This window comes from Pristiophorus japonicus, chromosome 1 (assembly GCF_044704955.1).
Source record: "Pristiophorus japonicus isolate sPriJap1 chromosome 1, sPriJap1.hap1, whole genome shotgun sequence".
NCBI classification, from domain to species: Eukaryota; Metazoa; Chordata; class Chondrichthyes; family Pristiophoridae; genus Pristiophorus; species Pristiophorus japonicus.
Window position 1 is genome coordinate 414,120,786 of NC_091977.1, and position 14,342 is coordinate 414,135,127.

The 14,342-nt window shown below is 44.1% G+C and overlaps 1 protein-coding gene across 3 annotated transcripts in view; it reads right to left on the reverse strand.

Moving 5' to 3' along the window:
- Window positions 1-11,748: 11,748 nt before the first annotated feature.
- The window catches only part of lyn (LYN proto-oncogene, Src family tyrosine kinase), a 159,509-nt gene continuing 156,915 nt past the window's right edge, over window positions 11,749-14,342 (reverse strand). For all 3 annotated transcript variants that reach the window (XM_070892195.1, XM_070892178.1, XM_070892186.1), the window contains exon 13: window positions 11,749-11,996. In XM_070892195.1, coding sequence (XP_070748296.1) covers window positions 11,794-11,996 — 203 coding nt within the window. In that variant the 3' untranslated portion in view covers window positions 11,749-11,793. The remainder of the gene's footprint in view (window positions 11,997-14,342) is intronic.

Below are 14,342 nucleotides of genomic sequence, written 5' to 3' on the forward strand. Positions count from 1 at the left end.
CACCTGTGACAGCCCGTCAGATTAAAGTCTGGACAAATAAAGACCCGCTACTGTCTTTAGTTAAGAAATGTGTCCTGAATGGGGACTGGGCAATCACGTATGGGGCATGCCCTGAGGAGTTTAAACTGTTTCATAGGCGCAAGGATGAACTCTCGATTCAGGCCGATTGCCTACTGTGGGAAAACCGAGAAGTCATGCCCCAGATGGGCAGAGAGGTGTTTATCAGAGAACTTCACAATGAGCACCCCGGGCATTGTCTTAATGAAGGCAATTGCCGGGTCACACGTTTGGTGGCCAGGGATAGATGCAGACCTGGAACTCTGTGTTCGCAGGTGTAACACGTGTCCTCAGCTGGGCAATGCACCCAGGGAAGCCCCCCTTAACCCCTGGTCCTGGCCCGCCATGCCATGGTCACGTATCCATGTGGACTATGCAGGTCCTTTCATGGGAAAAATGTTTTTGATTGTAGTAGACGTCTACTCCAAATGAATTGAGTGTGCCATTTTAAATTCAAGCACATCTTCTGCCACGGTAGAAAGTCTACGGGCAACGTTCGCCGCCCATGGTCTACCGGATGTCTTGGTCTGCGACAATGGCCCGTGCTTCACAAGCACTGAATTCCAGGACTTCATGGCAGGCAATGGAATCAACCATGTCAGAACGGTCCCGTTCAAGCCAGCCTCAAACGGCCAGGCGGAACAAGCAGTGCAGATAATCAAATGGGATGCTCAGAATCCAAGGGGGTTCCCTACAAAGCCACTTATCACACTTTCTGTTGGCCAATAGATCCTGACCACACTCGCTCACAGGGGTTCCACCCGCAGAGCTGTTAATGAAAAGTACGCTCTTATCCCTTATACACCCTACTATGAAAGAAATTGTTGAGAGCAGGCGTCAGTCACAATGTGACTACCATGACGGGAATGCGAGGGCGTGATGTATTGATGTCAATGACCCTATTTCTGTCCTTAATTACTCTGCAGGGCTCAAATGACTTGCAGGCACTGTGATTGCCAAAGAGGGGAATAGGGTTTTGGTCGTTAAACTTACCGATGGACAAATCTACCGCAAACACGTGGATCAATCAAAAAGGAGGTTCAGCAACCCCATAGAAGAAGCAGAGGAAGAACATGATGTAGAGTTTACTCCACCACAGGTGACCGAACAACAGGACCAAGTGGAGGAGAGCCCAGTCATTGTGGACAGTCCGGACAGGCCTGAGGCGCTGCGAACTGCAGACACTCAGGCCAGCGCCCAACAACCGGAGCCCCAACGCAGGCGCTCTACAAGGGAGTGTAAACCACCAGAGAGACTTAACCTGTGATCCCAATAAGACTTTGGGGGGCGAGGTGATGTCACGTATTCAACTGTCATTGTAACCCATGTATAAGTTGACTTAAGTTGTACACCTTGAGAGCACTGACCACAGGGGGCGAACTTGTAGGAGACAATCCTAACTTGGACTTTTCTGGTATAAAAGGGGAAGCTCCACCCACCGTCTGTCTCTTGGGTCCTTGGTAATAAAGGTAATTGGTCACAGAGTGACTTTCTCTCAAGTATGGGCCTCGTGTGCATTTATACTGTATAGTAAGGACATATCAGCCTGGGCCATTCTGGAGGCTACTTGCTGTACTCCCCTGAAATTGTCGATCAGTTCACTATTGTGTGCTGCATGCTGCATAACTTAACCATCATAAGGCAGCAGCTGGTAGTGGAAGACCCACCTGCGGTGAGAGTGGCTGATGATAATGATGTGGAAGATGCAGGTGACGAGGAGGAGGAGGAGAAGGAGGACGATGAGGGTGAGGAAGCCATGCAAGTGCCTGAGGCCGGAGCACGATGGCGGAAGAGGGCGAGCCATCGTGCTCCTTTAACGATTGTCGAGCCTTGCGCCAGCAGCTCATCTGTGAACACTTTACTGATGGCCAAGGGCTCAGTGACAACTATTCCACATGGATATGTTTACTGTTTGGAGCTGTTCCATAATCTTGTATTGTGTTAATGGAACATGATTCAGTTTTAATGTAAAATATATTTTATTCAAAAGTTTACAATGTACTTAACTTAACTTTAATAAAATGATTCTTGTATCAAACTTTACTTTAATATCACTCTTTACGATCACTTAAAACTTTAAGATCACTTATAAAATTGTAAATTTACATAACTTATAAAAACTTTAAATTTGAGAACAGTTACAACAGTAACAATAACAACAACAACAACAACAACAACAACAGCAGCAAAGAAAGGCTGCACCCATCTCTCCTCCCACTATTCTCAGACCGCCCGCTGCACTTGGTCTAGGACACACCACCACCCCTGCCCACAGACGGTGGCACAGTGTTTCTGGACTTGATACCAAGCTTATTCTTTCTAACATCTCAGGTACTGTGCACTGCTTGAGGTGGGGGGGGGGGGGGGCGTTAGTGTCAGGTGGCAAGTTGGAGGGCCCGGCTTTGGGCTCTTCAGAGACTGCTGTGGGGATTGGAGTGGGAGTGACAGTTAATTCTGTCAATGGACACGGGGTCTGGACGTGTTCCCTTATTGCAGCAGCTACCTCCGACATGCCGACCCTCCTGTGCCCTGACAGTGTCTGAACTACCTGCAACATTCCCTCCCTCATGGTCAGTGACATGGTTTGCACTACTCTGACATTCCCTCCCTCATGGCCACTATTCCCTCACTGGGTCCCGGATATTGTTTCCATTTCTCGTGTCATTGCTGTTACTTCTCCTGACAGTCCCGCTACCTCATCACTCACCCCACTGATGGCATCCAGAAGTGATGGGGTAAGGTCAATGCCCTCCACACTCAATGACATCATCTGAACCACATCTGTTAGATCCTGCAGCTCAGGAGAGTGGTCGAGCTCTCCTTCCCCTCCTCCCCACGGGTGTGGCTCGCACCCCACCACTGGGACCCACAGCTTGGGACGGTGGGGCCCTGGGTGTGCCTCACTGCACCACACCACTGGGACCCGCAACCTCGGAAGGTGGGACCCTGGGTGTGCCTCGTTGCATCCCACCACTGGGACCCGCAGCCTCGGAAGGTGGGACCCTGGGTGTGCCTGGCTGCAACACACCACTGGGACCCGCAGCCTCGGAAGGTGGGAAACCATGGAATGTCCCACCAACACTCAAACCACTAGTCACGGAAGGGACTGTCACCTCCATGAGCGGCACCTCTGCCAAAGTCAGTACAACAGTGGGAGCTTCATTCAGCTCCATCCCCTCCCCCTCACCCCCATGGATGGATTGGAAGATGTTCTCCTCTTCAGGCTCGCCCGCGTCTGAATCTTTTTCTGCATCGTCAGGGTTGGCCTCAAATTCTGCAAAATATAACGGAACAGTCAAATGGTTAGCAGCAGAGGAGGGGGCAGGAAGGGTAGCATGAGTAGGCTCACACATCACAGGCCAGGCAGCAGGCTGATTTGAAGGGCCACGATGAATTTGCAGGATGTACCCTCTCCCTCGAGTGTGGGCCCAGCTTGTGCAGTACTGATTGCTTTTTTCCAGGCAGGACCCATCAAAGCAGCGACCCTCTCTTCCAAGGGTGTCAGTGGGTGCAGATTTGCTGGGCCTCCTCCTGGTCAAGTTCATTCCCTTTTATTATGTGCCACCTTCCTCTTCAAAGATGAAAATACAACTTTTTAGAGAGGGTGTCTTTCTGCTGGATGGGACATATACAGCTGGTCACATTTACAATTGCATTGAATAAATGAAAATATTACTTGCACTAACTACTTGACCAAGGTCCTGCCATTTCTCCAGATCTCGTGGTGGTCACCATTGTGCAGTAATCTTTTGCAACTTGGTTCCAGCATTTCTTCATTTCTTTTGGTGGAACTTTATGTGACCTCTGCTGGTGTCCAGCTCCTGCCATCTGTTCTCAATCACAGTAACTAGTGTCTCCACTTCTTCCTTCAAGAAATTCTTGGTCCTTGCACCGCGTTGTATCTTGTACTGCTGCAGCTGCGATTTTTCCAATGCTCTCACAGCACTCCTTCTCACACACACAACTAGCTCTTTAAAAATGGCCGATTGCCAAATCCGAGCTGTACTGAGCATGCGCGTCCATTGGAACTACGTCAAAAATGTAACTTTTTCCCCCACGCATACACAGAAGGTGCGGCTTTGTTTTTCAGTGCAGACAACAGACTCCAACCCCCCCTCCCCGCCCCCCCCAGCCCAGGCGGCTGGACACGCGACGCGGCGCCAAATTCAAATTATACATCGGGGAAACTTTGGCAAAATATTTCTGCCGCATTTCTGGCCTAGAAAAACAGGCGTAACTCTGGCAATATGCCAGAAAACGGGCTTGGGGAAAATTGAGCCCTATATTTCTATGAATAAACTCAGATTTGATCTTGTAGATGATGTTTCCTGAGAATCATCAAATGCTCATGTAATTTGATGAAAATCCAGCAGTTACACACTGGATCCCAAGAGTGTATTTGATAGGGCAGAATGGAAATAATTGGTGTAGAAAAATGCTCACTAGTATTTACTTTCATTGCTACTTACTGCCATAACACACCAATACTTTATTTAATTGAAGCTGTCTATATTTATCAGATTTCCTTGTCCTTTTCTCCATTTGTTTTTGCATTTTTTTTCAAATGTTCTTCCACTTCACTTTTAAATGCTATGGTCTAGAAATTGGCCTCCTTTGCGCCTCCCGTTATTGCCTCGGGGGTGAGGGGTGGGGGCGCCAATGCGATAACGGGGCGCTAACAATAACCGACCAGCGTGGTAAAATAAACTATTCCCGCTAAATTCCCTGTGAAGCGTTGCTGCCTAGTACCAAGATCTCTTCTTCCCGGAGATCGTGATGTCATTATCCTGCGCATCATTATCCGCCCCCTGAAGCATTGCCAGGTGACAACACTGACAGCTGCAGGAGGCTTTGCTTGGGAGACCGTGCGCTTTGGGGGCGCAAGATAAAGGAGATGTTGGCGCAGTAAATAAAAACATTTGTGCGTATGCCAGAGTGCTTGGGGCTGATCGGGCCGGATCGCTCCTGCCATTGGCAACGAGCTAACTCATTGCAATGCAGAGCCTGCAGCGGTGGCCCCTCCCTTTAAGGGAGGGAAGGAGACTCGGATTCTGGCAGTGCTGCATGGAACATCATGCAGCGCTGCACTGCTACCACCCCGCCTGCATCGTTTAGCGCTCCAACGGAATGATTCACATCGCTATGGCTATCGCCCAAGTTAAAAAGGCAAAACTAGCAGTTTTAAAATGGCCGATATTTCCGGTATTAGTGGTTGTTTTATTTTTCAGGATCGCCGAAATATTGCCCATTTTAAAAACCACTAATTTTGCCTTTTTAATTTGGGCAATAGCCGTAGCGATATGAAATGTACGATAGCAATGTATTCAGTCGTCCATAGCAATGGCCGTTCTGCGCATGCATAGGTTTTTTTTAAAGGAAATTAACTTTTCCCGCGATTCAGGGGTCATCTGCACATGCTCTGAAGACATACGGAGGGAGAAAGAGACCGCATTTTGTCTTTGGAGCTGAACAGGAAGGTTGTGTCCAGGCTAGCTCAGAGAAAAACTGGTTACTTCATTTAAAAAATGGAGATGGATTATGAGGAGTCGCGAGTGAGTGATGTTGGTGAGGTGGCAGATATGGGTGAGGAAGAGATTGATTTGGCAGAGGTTGGAGGGAGAAGGAGAGCTAAACGCTTTTCAGATGAAGCAAATGCAGCCCTTGTACATGAGGTGGAAACTCGGTGGGGCCAAGTAACCCGGGATGGTCGTGGGAAACCAAAGAATCTGGGCGTTCCACGATATTTGAGAACCAAACCAGTGCCGCAAGCACTGGAACAACCTGGTTGGGTCTGCAAGAGTAAGTATTAAATTATTAAATTTATAATTGTAATGATGCACTGCCTCATTAATTACAATGTAAATCTGCCGGATTGTAATTAAGTTGGATCATCTTGCTGTCACGTATTAGTTCCTAACCACGAACTTATTAAATTTATTCTCCGACCGTAGATGTAACCATGCATCAATTGCATGCAAAGCATATTAGCATATAATGTTAATGATGAATAGCAAGGGCGATGACTAATTGTGGATTATAATATGTGTGTTGTTTAATAGTATCTAGTAATATCTGTAATAGTACCTAGGCAATTAGCTTATGCCATGCTCATGTCACCCTTGCAGAGGAAGATATCTAAGCATCGCGCCAAGCGCAGGCGGACAGAAGGAAGGCCTGCTGACCTATATCAATTAACCAACCTGGAGGAGCGGGCCTCAGCACTTGTCGGTGCTCATAATCGTTCAACCACCCGTGGTGGTGCTGATCCCGTTGTTGCGCCACATGACTAATGTATAAACCATTGGTAATTTAAAGTAATTTAATGCCATTTGAGTATAATATATGAATTATGCAATTTTATGTAATTAATGATGGGATCATGAAATCTCATTGTAATGCCATGCAGCTTCTGTACGCTCATGATATTAATCACGAATATTTATTGCAGTAGTGTTGCTCCTTGTACATATGCCTGCGCAGCATAAGCATTCTCATGTCACCCTGGCCTCCCCTTCTCTTCTACAAACACAAATTATGTTTTCTAGCTCCCCAGGAGCAACGCAGGAATGTGGAAGTCCCTAGAGCGTCACCTCATCTGGTGCAGGTCGTGCTGATCACAGAAGAGACAACTGAGGAGGATATTGAGCCTCAACTGTGTTCCTCAACTCAAGGGTCTAATCAACTGAGGAAGTAGCGGGGCCAAGCATTTTGCAGCAGGGCACCCTGAGTGGTCCAGCGCCTACGCTGACCCCGCGAAGGTTGGTTCGGTGAGGTAGGCATGCACAACGATAGGCGGATGTCAACCTGGACATGGTTTCACTGTCGAGGACGAGCGACAACATTGGTCAAGAGCTCCTCCAGGCGATGGGTGGATTGACCGGCAACATTGCCGCACTGACTGCGTGTATTTCGGAGGACATAGCGCAGATGTTTGCAGCAATGCAGAGAATGGACGATTCCGTCGATGCCATGTGGCAGGCGGTGGTCTCTAGACTACACCCCAAGGTGCCGTACCACCCATGGTGACAGATGCGAGTCAGGAGGAAACAGTTGCTTCTGACTTGGAAGATGTTTCTTTGGAAACGTCTTCTCCAGCTTCACCAGAAAATGTGACTCTGCCACCGTCACCGCCCCCCCCCCCCCCCCCCCCCACACAGTGCTCTAGGTGCCCTGCTGCAAGACGGCTTGGTGTCAATGCGGGTAGAAGGGGGGAGTATGAGTGGGAAAGGGGGGTTCAGACTGGGGGGGGGTGTTGGCAGAGGGAAGCGTGGCTGCAGGTGGGGTGGTGAGCGGGGGGGGGGCGGACCTTATTCTTGCTTTTGTTAAATTGTTGACTGCTGGTGGGGTTGTTATTATTATTAAAAAATTGTTGAAAAATTATTGTTGTTATAAATTTATTGACTGTTGGGGGTGGGTGTTTATATTCAATTATTTATTTTCATTTTAGTTTGTTTACACTTTTATTAAAACATTTTTAAAATTATTAATGATTATTTACCTTACAATTGTTGTGTAGTGTCTTCTAATAACAGAAGGTTAAACATCAATACAAGGGTTGAAAACAATGGCCAGGCCAGGAAAGGATGAAATGTAACGCAAGTATAACTGTCACCAATGTAACTTTACGCAAAGCGGTCATTTATGAGCTGCTGACACAACCGTCTTGCAGCTACATAAGTACCATGGGGCTTTTCCTGCAGTGTGGGGTGGGGTGGGGGCATGGGATCACCAGGCTGATTATCCTCCCCGAGGTCCTCATTCTCGTCCTCCTCTTCCGCCTCCCCTCTCTCCTGAGATGGACCGACAGTCCCATCTCGCAATTCTTATACCCTCCTGATAGCCAAGTTGTGCAGCATGCAGCACACCACAATGAACTCAGTGACTTGCTCAGGGTGGTATTGTTGGTTGCCTCCTGAGTGTCCAGGCATCTGAAGTGCTGCTTAAGCACTCCAGTTATCTTTTTGACGATATTGCGTGTGGCTATATGGCTTTCGTTGGAGCGCTTCGCGGTTCCTGTCTGAGACTTTCGCAGGGGTGCCATGAGCCAGCTGGCAAGACCATATCCTTTATCCCACCGTGATCTTGTGGCTGACTCTTAAACAGGTCAGAGGCAGTGTTCTCACGCAAGATGTGTGCATCATGAATGCTACCTGGAAAGTTTGCATTTACTGCCATGATTATTTGCTTGTAGGCGACAATGAGCTATACATTCAGGGAGTGAAATCCTTTCGGTTACAGTAAACCTTTGCATCCTCTGAAGATGCTCAGAGGGCGATGTGCGTACAGTCTATTGCTCCCTGCACCTTGGGGAAGTTTGCTATTCTTGAGAACCCCAAAGCCCTCTCACTCTGTGCCTCCCTGGTCATAGGAAAGTTTATAAAGTCCATCCTACAAGCATGAAGGGCTTCAGTCACCTGTCGAATGCAGCAATATGTGGCGTGCTGAGAGAGGCTGAAAATGGCACCAGCTGAGGCCTGAAAGGAGTCTGCATAGAAGGAATGTCGCGCAGTAACCTTAACCTCAATGGGCAGTGTGGCCCTGATGGTGCTGGTAGGCTGCAGAGCTCCCTTAATTAGCTGGCATATCTCACTGATCACCTCCTTTCGGAAGCGCAGCCTCCTAACGCACGTGTTATCGGACAATTCCAGGTCTGATCGCTTATCCCTGTAAATGCATTGGGTGTAAGGTCTCCTCCTCCTCAGCAGTCTGCCACCTCTTTGATTGGGAACATAATCTTCAATGAACCTTCTCCCATCTCTATTCTACAGCATGTGAGTAGTCATCAATACTGGCTGAGAAATTACAGGCCCCATTACTATAAATACCCTAATCTGTCTTCAAAATGATTAAATTGTCCTCTACAACCACAATATAAACTCAAAATTCACCACAATGTGATACATGATTGTCAAAATTTTAGAACGCCCTTAAAATCACTCACAAATTACTTCACTGCTCCCATCAACTTGAAGCAGCCTTTTATTAAAAGTCCTCCGATTTACAAAATGGCGTCCATACCGCTGGGTTAAAGACAGGTGAGTGCAGCTTTTCTTGAGCGTCTTTTTGGGTGGGCGATTATTTGGGCGGTATATGGGTGAAATGCCGAAAGTAACACTCTCCGACAATCTGGGCGGTATTTGACCGTTAGTTTCCATTATAAACACTCTTCTGGGTGGTGCACAAGTGATGATGTCAGACTTTATTAAAAAAATATGGGTGGGCAGTTCAGCTCATTTCCGGTGGTAGTTGTATGCCAAAAGTTCCGCCAAAGATAAATGGCCGATAATTTCCATTTATAATCAAACATGGGCTGTAAACTGAATCTTGGCAGTTACATGGACGCTAAATGAGCAGATACATGCTGGAAGTCTTTGACGGAAGATGATCTGTTAACCTTAAATCAGTTTAATTCTATAGATAATATTCCATTGATAATATCGAAGAAATCCTTCTTGAATCATTTTTTTAAGGGGGTGAGAAGTTATAACCTATTTTGATAAATTTATTAGAGCTTTTTGAGGATGCAACTAGCAGGATAGATAAAGAGGGACCAGTGGATGTAGTATATTTGGATTTCCAAAAGGCATTCAACAAGGTGCCACACAAGGTTGTTATGCAAGATAAGGGCACATGGGTTGGTGGTAATATATTAGCATGGATAAAAAATTGGTTAATGGACAGAAAGCAGAGTAGGAATAATGGACCACTTTGAGGTCGACAGGTGGTTGCTAGTGGGATACCGCAAGAATCAGTACTGGGGTCTCCGCAATTTACAATCTATATTAATGACTTAGATGAAGGGTCGATATAATGTATCCAAGTTTGCTGATGATATAAAGCTAGGTGGGAAAGTAAGCTGTGGAGGAGGACACAAAGAGTGAAAAGGGATAGAGGCAGGTTAAGTGAATGGGCAAGAAGTTGGCAAATGGAGTGTATTGTGGGGAAATATGAGGTTGTTCATGAGGTCAAAGATCAGCCATGATCGTATTGAAGGCTGTATGACCTACACCTGTTCCTATCTATTATGTTCCAAAATAAAACCGCAGTAAAACCACATAAAAGCAGTAACACCTTGCCTTAATTCACATCTGGAACCTCTCACTAGATTGAACAATGCACAAACATAATTTGTTTCAAAGTTCAACTCATGTCATGGGTAACATTTATATTTATGGAATAGGAAACAGGCCAATAGAGTTTTATTCCAATCTTGCACTAGAGTTTTACACTAAAGGATCTGAATGGATTGGATTCTGAAGATATGGAGCTTGATGGCAGATATTCCAAATTATGTACATTTGTGATGTACTGTTACTACCCAGTCCCATCAGCCAGACCAATTTATGAATACAATTCCTTTATAAAATACCTTTAAATGTTTTAACATTTAATCCTTTGTACTATAAGTCAATGCAATTCTCCCTTCCCCCCCCACACAAAAAAGTGGTAGGTTGTGAACACTACTGCTGTCTATATATAAAAATGTATTTTGCAAATTTACATGGTAAAAATCTCATAACTGATTTGATAGCTTTGAAAAATTGTTACTGTGAATAAGAGTGACATGTGAAAACGAGCATTTACATTCCAGTACCAACACTAGTACTGAGGTGATATAATTACATATTTCATTTCTTTAAAAACAATTTAAAAAAATCATGAGTCAGTAGTGTGATAATAACTGATCACTTGTGAAAAGATTCTTGTGCTCTACACACTTTCCACATGCCTAATTAATCAGTATTACACTGCCAATGATCAAGGCACTAAGTTGCAGTTTAAATAGAAAATGGAAAGTATTGTGGAATATAATCTCAAAAACACATAATCCTATGTAATAAAAATGGCATTTGGTTAGTCAAACTATAAATGAACATAAATGAACTGTACATTTCTCTTTGAACAGTATTACAGAAAGTAACTCCCAAAACACTTGTAAAATACACCAGAATCCAATACAATAGTAAAAATGACATTGTTATCAAACAACAGTGACCGTGCTAATGACAGATTAATTCCAGATATGATGTTAATCTGGTTCCTATGAAACAGTTTCATGGGACTGTCAAATTTCAGTATTTTGCTTAAGCTGTATTTATTAATTTCCTGAATAGAAAAGCTCTCCCATCTTCACACATGACCAACATCCACACCAGCTGAAATTGTTTGGATTAAGTATTCACATTAATAGCTGCAAAGAGTAATATACTAGCAATTTTCCAATGTAAGTTGTCTTCAGCCAAGTTTGACTATTTATATTACTCGTCTAGCTAGGACCAACTTTGAGACATCACCACAGGATCCATGATGTACCAAGAGGGCATCATAAGAGGGTCGTGTTTGAAGGCTGTGATTTGGAACACAGACATCCATTTCAACCCATGCTCCACCCCATCTGCTCCCTTGCATTAGAAAATGATTTACTACTAACATTCTCTTCTGAAATGTTCACTTATTAAAATAAACTAGAACTGTTTTTTCTAACTTCTGCTTCCATCCATTAACACATTGAACATTCACAAAAAGATTTCAGTTATTACTGTACACATGGGATGGGTGGGGTTACTGGTTTACTTGGTATCATTGAATGTCCAAGTTACTTATATACTTAAGCTATCATTATTGGCATTTTCACATGGAATTATGGTATATACATTTGACTCCTTTTCACACAGTTTAACAAACAGTGCATACTAGTTATTGAATTTATTGATTGAACTTCCAATTTAAAATTTTCTATGGCTGTTGCTGGTATTGACCTTCTGTTGCTGTGTAAAAGTCTTCAAGCAGCCCTTTGAGATATTCAAAGGTTGGCCGATCTTCAGCTTTGCTTTTCCAACAATCCTTCATGACATCATACAGCTCTTGTTGGCATTCTTCAGGACGTGGCATGCGATAACCACGCCCAATAGCATTTACAACTTCTGTGTTAGACATGCCTAAGAAAGAGAAAGAAAATATTTTTTGATAATGTCAGATTCTAAAAAATTGCAATGAAATTAATTAAAATCACCATTATTCTCAGGCATGTTCCGTGTGATCATCGTTCCACAAACAAAAAACGTCAGAATCAAATTAGCAATTTCACTCAGAGGCCACAGAATAGCTGTTGTGACGAATGATTAAAATGTCACTTTTACAGTGGTACTGTTCTTCCAAGATTGGGGCACCTTATTGGGATAAAGTGGAGGGAACTTTATTTTCCATCTATTAGTAGTTAGATTAGTAGTTAGATCCAGGCTGTGATAGCTCAAAAACAAAAAATGTATGACATTGGCTGCAGATGTGCAGAGATATCACCTTGCTCAAGTGCTTTAAAAAGCTATACCATAAAAGTAAATATGTAAATGGTGTTACACACGTTAACTCCATTTTATTTAGCCATTGAAATAAATGACCTAAATTTGGATTTGCTTCTATAATCATTGGGCTTGATTTTAACTCCTCTCACCTGGCACTAACCAGGCAGGGGGCAGTAAAATGGAGCAGGTCATTTATCCACTCCTTTCCCACACCAATCGATATGACTGCAATTTTAAATTGCAGGTGGCAAGAGCACCCACCCCAAGCCAATGGGGTCCTCTTTAAATAGTAAATTGAACTAACCCAAAGTGTTAAAAGGGGAACAGAGGTGCCTCCTCTCCTCTCCTCTCCTCTCCTCTCCTCACCCACGCCCCCCCACCCCCCCCCCCCAACCTCCTCTCCATACCACCCACCCTCTGGCAAACCTGCTAGAAACAGCAAGAACCAGAAGAGGCCCAGCAAGCTAAGTTTTAAAATCCTCAGTATTTCTCAAGGAAATCTTGGATCACCCCTTTCCCAGGCTTCCTCCCCCGACTGGGATTGCCCTCCTGGAGCACTTGCCTTGTGAAAGGGATCGTATCTCTAGGTCCCTGGCGACAGTCTCCTACTGCCTGATTTTAACAGCCTGGCAGCCGCTTCCCACTGATATACCAGCCATTTTGGTGCCAAAGTCAGCAAGTGACTTGCTAATTAGGCCCGGTTGTTAAAATCAGCAGAGCCTGCCTATTGCTGCTGCTCCCAGACAGGCACACTGCTTGCTTTGCCCAAGGGTTAAAAATAGAAACCCATGTGTCAAATTCAGACTTAATTTAGTTCTCAGTAAGCCCGATGGACACCATCATAACCAAAACTATAGCAACTTTAATAGCCAGACCGAAGTCTTCACATATTAGTGGGCTCGAGATTGAGGAACACAACTAATGTGACAGAAGGCTTTGCATGGGGAATCACAGGACGCTATCACATATTGCACTAAATGAGAAGGTTAAAAGGAAAAAAAGAAAGTTACTATAAACTAAGAGAAGTGTGATTTTACTAAAGAAACAAGGCAAATGTAGTAACAATGTAAACATAATTAAATAGAATAATAAGGTGGTTAATAATATATAATAAATACAATGAAGGGTATTGTGAAGCAGGCAACATGATTGTGTGGATTATAGGTTAATATGGAAAGGTATTTAAGATTTGATTACAATAAGAGTTGGATGACTTGAAAATAATGTACTTTTTATACTTTTACACAAGTTGTAATGTTAGTGCATCAATTTAGTTGGTGTCCAGGGAGGAACTGAGCACCTGAAATTTACTGAGAGGAATTCTGCCTATATAAACTGACTAGACTGTAAAAATCTCTGCATGAGCACCAAGTTTCACAAAACCTTAATTACAAGAGCACAGCCTGTCAAAAATCATAAAAAAGGGATTGGTACAAATAAATGATTGAATTGTGACCACTTGATTGTCAAATTAGATTCCTTCTAAATATTGAATCTTTGATGCCCCATCATTCCTCAGTACTGGAAAACCGGGCGAAAGCACAGTATGTAGGTGGATGACAAAGCCCATTTCATCAGTTGTCCATCATTTTGATAGTTTCTGGTTGCAGACAATCCTCCCTGCTGTGCTTGCATACTCTGAAAACACAGGCTCTGAAGTACTGCTGATGCCCATTTTTTTCTTATGTGCCATATTTTATATTTGAATCTTTAAGACCATTGTCAGAGTATTCCTCTGAATTTTACCTGCTACACAGCAGTACTACCAGAACAGAAAACATAAAAGTGCTCAGTAGTAATTGTAATATGGATAAATCATGCCACACGAAGTTTCAGGGCAACTAATATAAATTCATAGTTTGCAAAGTCAACCTTTCTGATATATGGGAATTAATTCCATTGTAACAGCTGCTTGTACATTTGTAAATGGCACTTCTGAAACTTGCTTTATTTCATTGTGACTGTCCCAAAACAGTTACTAAT